Below are 8,701 nucleotides of genomic sequence, written 5' to 3'. Positions count from 1 at the left end.
TCCCCTAGCAAAATGCTGCTGATGGAGCCGTGCTTATTTGCAGCAGCTGCCTCACACCCACCACACAGCCTCTATGCAGGTCTGTCAGGGAAGATTTTAACTAAGTTCTGTAGGCAGTTATCAAAAAAACTGAGTGAAATATTGCCAGTTAAAATATATCTTATAAAAATCAAGCTACAGCAATGCTTTCACACTCCTGTTCTAGCTTGAGAAGCGGCCATGAGGGGTGAGGGGAGATCATGAGGGGGAGAGCAGGGGCAACTGTGAGGGATGAGCATGAGGGGGCGCAGGGGTGGCCATGAGGGGAGATCATGAGGGGACAGGAAGGGTGGCCATGAGGAGTGAGGGGAGAGCGTGAGGGTACAGGAGAGGTAGTCATGAGGGAAAATCATGAAGCAGGTGGTGGGGTGGTTGTAGCCATGAGGGGAGATGAGGATGGCCATGAGGGGTAGGGGCAGCAGTTATATAGCATGGGCCACTATGAGAGGGCAAATGAGGCGTGGCTGTGTCTGGAAACCATGAGGGGCAGCCATGAGGGGAGATCAGTCTGCCTTTAGTGACATGGTTTAGTGGTGGCCTTGAAGCCCTGGGGTAACAGTTGGGCTGGATGATCTTATTGGCCTTTTCCAACCTAGTTGATTCTATGATTATCTTCTAAGATTAGGAAAACACAACTAAATTGCTGAATCCATTTTGCTGTCTTGCCACATTTTTCTGAACGACTAACAAGAACATTTTCTCACCTGGAGGATGACATTCCATCAGCCATGTTGATTACCTTTATCCTTGAATTAGAAACCTGAACTCAAGTTTTCTAGGTTAAAAAGTACATCCACATTCATGCCCCGTATCCTTAAGACACGTTTAGGTTATAATATTCCCAGTCAGTATTGTGTGGCTATTTTTTTAACTCTTATAGATATTCAATTCAAACCAGCTTATAATTAATCTTAATAAAGATGACATGAAGAGCAGATAGATAGTGTTTGCATCGTGTAACTTGGGTACATAGCTAAGTAGCTTACCCCCCAGTCACATTACAGGTCAGCAGCACTACCAAGCACAGAGCTCAGATTGTTCATATTCAAGTTCATGCTGGACATTGCTCCCACAGATACTTCTAGAATGACTGCTTGTTTATTTTAATGAAATAAGTAAGATATTTCCTCAGAAAAAAAAAATTATTAATGTTTAACATTTTTAGTTCAAGTGCTTCATTTACCAGTGTCACACATGGGTTACACAAACATAGATGGGGCCAGAAAAGCTTATTTCTTTTTGTATTGTCAAGGCACTTTGATTTGTTTCTCCTCCAAGGAACTTGGGAGTCTGGAAGAAGGGAAAGTGGTGGAAAGTAAGAATATAACCTTATGCCAGAAGGAAAAATAAAAAGGTAACAATAATGTTTGCCTTTCAGGCAAAGTTACTCCTTCTTGAGTTCACATGCATGATTGCTGCAATACAATTTTAACTGTCACATCACTGCATGATTTTCTGATTTCGCATAGGGGTAATGTATCCATCAGGACCACTGCGTCCACTGAAAGTAAACACCACAGGGCTACCCCCAGGGTGCGCACTAAAAATCCAGAAAACCCACAGACCTTGCTGGAATCCACAGTAACTGCCTACAGTCCTAGGTACTTGTGGAAGGTGTTCAGGTAGTGATGGCTGAAGATAAGTAGATTCAGATAAGCTGATATGTTTGGGCAGATCTCTGGTAGCCACTTTATTTTTCTTTATGGTTGGTTGGTTTTGTTCTAGTTCAGGCTTTTACTACTATAATTAACAGGGTTTCAGGTGTGGAATTAGGATTGGGGTTTTTTTAAATTAATTGGACAGAGGAATTTTCACTTTTCTTTCTAATTTGTCAGCTACTCTCCACTGTTGGGCAGCTTCCTAATTTATTCCACAAGTTAGTATGTTGGTATTACTACATAAAAATGAGTAAATCACCCCAAGACTCTGCAAAAGGAAAGATAATAATTTAAACAAAGTAATGTGAGAGTGTACCATTTTAAACGTTTCCACAATATAACTTAAGTTGGTGATCACCTGCTGTTGCAGGGGGACAATCCCACAGGGACCAGGATCCAATGACAGAGCCCTTAGCTTCACCACAAGAAATCAAAAGTATCTCAGTTACCCAAGGAAGGCAGAACTAGTAATTTTAAATGTAATGAAACACAGGTACCAGATAAAGGCCTCCTGAACCCACCTTTTACAAATGTGTAAAGAGACAAATTCCCTAGGAGAATATACAGTGTATGTACTGGAGCAAAGACCAAGCAAGAGATGCCACAGGGAGAGAGCTGAAGGAAATACTGTGCAACATGGCCAAGGCACTGTGGCTTCAGGCAGCCTGCAGCCCCATCTGCTCCATATAGCTTCAAGGCCCGCAGGGGTTAATACAGTTAACTTCTAGCTCCTCCACTGAGACAAAACTACGGAAGTGAATGTCTGCTTGTGGATATTTTAAACAAAAAAGAAAACATATGTCCCTCTGGAACTATGCTTGCCGTTTCTCCAGCAGATATGACACAGAGAACAGATAACCTAGGCGTAGAACTAAATGCAAAAGCTTTATTCCAAGGAGCAATTAGAGAACAACTTAGGGAACACGCTCCAAATATAAAGGTTTTCAGATTAGCAAAGTAAAAACACAGAAAAGTTGAGAATGCTTATGTACATTAACTAGTAAAAAATTTTAAACCCACAAAATATCTTGGCTGTGTAAACCAGCAGTTTCTTACCTGTGTGAGGAATATTTCTACAAACTATGAAAGACAATTTAGAATTGAAATTAAAGTGTCTTTTCTCTCCCAGATATTATTTTGTGATTCTACACATAACTAGTAATGAGCAAAAATTTCAACAGAAGAATGGACTTAATTCAAAAGGCTGAAAAGAAAAATTGGTAATTTCATTTATAAAAATAGAAATTTACTTTAAAAATTTAAACATGTGGATTAAAAGCACAAGTGCGATAAACAGTTGAGGCCAGCATGATGCCTATCTTTAAATTCAAGTCTTGAAACATGATGGTAGATGTTTCACAGTACAAATTCATTAGGTAGTTTGGACCTAAATGTAGAGCCAGTACGTGCAGACACAATCCCACTGACTACAGAAACTCAGCAGGAGTGCCTGTGGCTTGTAGGGGGCTGGAGCTGTGCACTCCCCAGGGACAGAAGGCTAGGGGGGATCTTAAGAAGTCATCTGGTCCAACCTCTGCCAGAGGATGAACTGTGCCTTAAACACTGCCAATGTTTAAAGTTGTCTTTGTTTTAAAATCTGTGTAAATGATTTTATAATGTTCTCAGGAAATGTACTGCAGGGCCTTACAAAGTTACCATCAGGATTATTTCTCCAAATGCCTGATCTAAAGGTAGGCAATTACTTCTTGCCCTATGAACAGATTTGGGGAACAAGCTTTTGGTTCTGTATTTTTTACCGTCTTCACTTTAACAGCTTTTTACAAATGTGAATATTCCTTTAGTCGTTGCTCCTGCAGACTAAACAAACCAAATTCTTCCAGTTTTAGATACAAAATGATATTGCCTAGCACTCTCATCTTTATTGTCTCTCTTCACTGGACTCTTTCCAACTAGCCCCCAAGCTCCTCGAAGTGCGGTGCCTGAAACTGGATAAAGTATTCCAGCTCTGACCTCATTAGGCATAATTAGAGTAAAAGGTTATTTCGTGTGAATTTAATGAGGAATGCTTATTTATTTAGCTTAGTAGGAAATTTGCTTTTTCACAAAAACATTACATTATTGACCCACAATTAGTTTGCCACTCAGCAGAACCTGCACATCCTTTTTCATAGAATAACCACAACTAGCCAGGTCTCTTCCATCTTTTACCTGTTATTTAGTTCAGTTCAATACTTTCTATTTGCCCTAAGTGAAGCAAATCTTGTCACCTAATTTCAACAATTAATTTAAATAACTTCTTGTTCTAATCTATTCCTCTGATACACTTTTAGCCTTTAGTGGCCATATATGCTTGTAAATGAAATATCTATTGCAGAATCCAATCTATTTTATGAAGTATATCGATTAGCATAAAATTGATCTAAGTAAAGGCCTCCTTCTAACATTGTCCTAGGCGACAATGAATCGCTAACAACCCTAAGTACAAATCACTCTTGTAGATCCATTTAAACCATGATTCCTGCTTTGGCAATGAAAATGTCACAAGCAGTCTTTACCATAAACCCCTTACCAAAATCAAGATGTGTCACCTCTGCAGACTCTCTGTTCACAAGTCAATTATTTTGTCACAGATGAATTATTTGATATGATTTATCTCATATGGTATTTTTCCTTTTCTCTGAAATGGTGTACATATAAATAAAAAAAAAAAAAAAAAAGAGGAGAACTCTGGAATTGAAAAATAGATACACAAACTATTTTCCCTCAGAATTAATATTAAAAATGACCACAATGCATATTTCAACTTTTGAAGATCCTCAGGATAATGAAAACCATGAAGATAACAGAATTCAGAACTAGTTCTGAACTTTCAGATTTTGTTCAGAGATATCTGAAAGTAATGCTTGTATGTCTGAAAACGTATTTTTAAAGACTATATTTGAAAGAAATGGACAGCCCTGGTTTATGAAATCTCTGTATTTTATGAACAGTCATGGAGTCAGGCTAAATTCAAATGTTACTCTATGTATTTGTCTTCTTCCAGTCTACTGTATCTATTGCCTTCTGTTGTTAGTAGTTAAAATCACTCTTACTATGAGTCATAGGTATTCATACTCCTTCACACTGGCCCAATTTTTAGATCTTTGTTGAGGTGACTGTGGTTCCTACTTGCTAATTTCACTGTTCAACATCTGTTCAAAATTAAAGCCCCAACTGCTAGCTCAATATATTGGTGCCATATGAGTCCTCCTTGTCTTAGCCATAAACTGGTCCATGTTATCTTACACATCAAATATGTCAAAGCAATGAGCAGTTATCTTTATCCAATTGTATTTCCTTTACCAGAAATGCTTAGCTCTTCCAGATACACTCCCTGCATCTAGATTAAGATCCTGAAATAAAAGCCTTTATTCTTCTACAGACTTCAATGAATTCTTTGTCAGTCTGTTGGTGAACTACATTAGTTCTCTACCTGTTACATTTTATTGAAAACACTGCTGTCCTACATACTCAGATGGAAGTAGTAAGTCTTTGATTAGTCTAGTACAAGTTAAGCTATATATACAGAGGATATAAATGGTTAGTGATGGTCATATGGTCGACTAGATTCTCCAGAGACACACTGATGCCACCATGGTAGCCAACTGTTCAAAGAGAAAAAGCCAGGATTCACAAACTTGAGGGAGGTCCAGTAACAAATCCATTAAACACCACAGCTGCAACAGATTAAAACACTTCAATTGGTCTGATTTTTAATACTGTACTTGATACTACAAATAAAATAAAATTTTAATATTTAATTTGTAAAGTTTTCACATTTCCATTTAAAACCAACAGTAGGTTTAAAGTAAAAAGAGCTTTGTGGAGGCAACAGCTTTAACTTCAACAAGATTCTAATTTTATAATAGTAGAGAAAAATGTGTAAACATAGGCATTTGTGATTTTCTTCTGTACACATCTACGTAAATTAGTTGATACAAATATAATTTACTATAGAAACATTTGTTTGTTTTTGCTACAGACAGTTCTATGCTGGCATCACATACTAGTCAATTAATCTTACAAAGAGTGAGATCTATGCATTTTGCTTTCTAACCTCCAGTATGTCCATTGCCAGCAGTGGACTTTATGTTCAGAGAATCAGACTCACAGTGTCAGCAATCTAAAATTAAACTTCAGTATGAGATTATAAATAGTAAAAAATGAATCCATCATTTTCATATCGTAATCACCAGATGCTTAAATGCCATGATCCAAGCCAACCAAAATCAATGAGTTTTCCCATTCACTTAGCTGGAATTTACCCGCAGTTCCCAGTCACTACAGATTCTCATTTTAGTTTTGCAATTTTATCACAGCATGAAGAGTTAAAAAGCGCGTAGTGTCACAGCCTCAGTGTGAGAAGTAAAGCCTCTAAGTCTTTCTGGGCCTCTTTATCCTGAAAGAAACAGACAATCATGCATGAACTTAGATGGGATAAATCCCTTCATTTGTGTAATATGCACCTATCCACATTTCTTTGCTAACAACAGACGTAACACACAACTGCAACTGTCACAGAATGTAAAGACTGCATAGTAAGTTAATTTCTAAGTGAACACAAAAGTAAAGTTTGAAGTGAAAACAAGAGCCAGATGGCAGCCCTCCCTTTACAGCTCTGTTAAAGCACTTAAAATGTTAGCCACAAATAGCCTTCTCAGCAGACCAGCAAGCCTTTTAGCTTAGGCCATAACTTTTACCGGTGTACTCTGCAGGAAGTACTGCCTTGCCTTACACTTCACACAATCCTGCAATCCAACTGTGTGCAGGTTTACTAAAGATATTTCTCTGATGTTTGCTAATGATTTATTATGCAATTGACAAGAAAATATTGGGAAATGTAATTAATGACATCAGTCAGATTGTGGTTTTGGTGCATACAGCCATACCTACCTGTAATAACCAGCATGGATTGCCTACACCTTCAGTATCTTCCATACTGGTGTTACTGAGCTCTGCCTACGCTACTGGGCTCATAGCAGAGGTCTAGACTACTCTCTAGGACTAGAGCACTAGGTCCTCTAGTGGTGGAGCAAGAGGCAAGTAATCTGCTGTGCTCAGAGCCAACACTGTATTATACCTCCTAGGACAGAAGGGAAAGGCTCTTTTCAGGTTGACGCTTAAGTGCACAAGTTTGCACAGGGCTTTCTGTAAACCAAACCCAGATCACAGACTCTTAGTTACAGGTAACCAGTGACATATGTTTTAGTTATTCCATGTATAATCCATTTGAAAAGAGGTACATGCATATGAACATGCAACCACAGTACAAAAACTCCATTATTCTACTGATTTTTTTTAAAGGCCTCCTGCATATAATCCATTTGCTTTACTTGCCACTGCAAAACCTCTATTTGCAAAATCCACCTCAGTTTAAAACCACATTTCTAAAAAGTCAGCACCTCATACCTGCAGGCTGGTAAGGGTCCAAACACCCAGTAACATGCACTCATGTGTACTTAGCAGTGCAAGTGAAAAGCACTTGGATGTCACAAATTTTGTGCAAGTATTTCTAATGACAGAGACGAGTATTTATTTCCCAGATAACACCAGAGGCAATTCTGAAAGAAAATACTGTAGACAGACAGTGAAGTAATCACTGAATTTCAGAATCACTTCATCATCCAATCAACCAAAGAGCTGGAACAAAATACAGGACATCTTAAAATACATTTTATGGGTGAAGAAATTCCTGCTTCTCTTTATTTTGGTTAGTTGTCTATAATGTCATGGAGGAATAGAGAAGAATATTGAGATGATAGAAACCATATGCCAGACATGTCAAACTATATTATATTATTGGTCTGGATTAAGGCGTTAATACATTAGCTGGACACTTCTCTTGGAGTTGCTGCCTTACTCCCACTGGCAACAACAGGCTAAACTATCTGCCTAATCATTTATCAGAGGCCTTAAAAGGCACACACTGCAAAGCCAGTAAGCTCTTGCCAAAATACTCTAACAGAAGGAAATATCACACTGAATTCGGCACCCCTTAAGCTCCACATCACCACAGGCTGCCTGGAGCACCAGGTTGTGGCTTTCAACAAGCACTGGGAAATTCAAAATTTGTATCAATACACTGATTAATTCAGGAAAAATACATTCTCTTCTGTACTGACTGTGGTCAACTTGTGAAAACTATTCTAAGTCCAGTACGCAAAACAGTAATGAGACAGGTATTGTCCCTTGCCATTAAGAAAATATACTGAACCAAGGTTACAGTGTATCTGATCCTACTCTTCACACTTTTCTAAGCCAACAATTATTTTCTCATCTCTCAATGGTGTTTAGCATTTTGAAAGATACACACTTTGAAGATACAGCATTTAAAAAATATATCTCCAAACGATTTTGTTAATTGTCTCTCTCCTTAGAAGCAAAGGATTATATTGGGCAATGAGCTTTAACAAGTTGCAAGGGTCCCAAAAATATTGGGCAATCCTCCCTGAATCTTCCACTGGGCTTAGGAAAAAGAATGAAACAAACCCATGAGTGTTCTAAGACCTAGTTGGAGAAGAAACTGCAAACGTGCAAAGCGTCCTACCTCTGGACGCCAGAGTTGCTAGTTCCAAACAAGACTGTATCAGTATAAGCAAGAAGAATTATTGCTGCAAACTACTTAACGGGCTGCGTTAATTGAACTAGCAGCTTCCAGTCAGTAAGAACCCAGATGTCAAAAGCACTGAAAAAAAAAATCAGTAATGGCATTAAAAACAAAACTGAGAATGGTCAGTGAACTATTATGTCACCTTTGGATACAGTTCTTCCAGACCAAGAGTTATGTCATGCTAAAAGGAGAGAGAAGCCACAAATTTGTTCAGTGTACCAGTCTCTAGTTTTAAGAATGAAAACTTCATTAATGACTGAAGTTTGACTGTTAATGGGAAGACAAAGCCATAAATCCTTTACTTGGCCAGCTCTCTTCTTCACTGATTTTTGGACCTGTGGTTTTCTGGGGGAGGAGGGTGTTCTGTTTGTGGGGGGTTTTTTGGTTTTTGTGG

The 8,701-nt window shown here is 38.4% G+C and overlaps 1 protein-coding gene across 1 annotated transcript in view; it reads right to left on the bottom strand.

Moving 5' to 3' along the window:
• Positions 1 to 6,042: 6,042 nt before the first annotated feature.
• Positions 6,043 to 8,701, bottom strand: part of RMDN2 (regulator of microtubule dynamics 2) — a gene marked incomplete at both ends in the record, with an annotated part of 48,364 nt that continues 45,705 nt past the window's right edge. Inside the window, one exon of the mRNA XM_080616628.1 lies at positions 6,043 to 6,096. Within this exon, the coding sequence (XP_080472754.1) occupies positions 6,043 to 6,096 (54 nt within the window). The remainder of the gene's footprint in view (positions 6,097 to 8,701) is intronic.

Source organism: Psittacula echo (assembly GCF_963264785.1).
Source record: "Psittacula echo genome assembly, chromosome: 4".
Lineage (NCBI taxonomy): Eukaryota > Metazoa > Chordata > Aves > Psittaciformes > Psittacidae > Psittacula > Psittacula echo.
The sequence above is the reverse complement of the archived record's forward strand: the minus strand, read 5'-3'. Positions and strand labels throughout refer to the sequence as shown.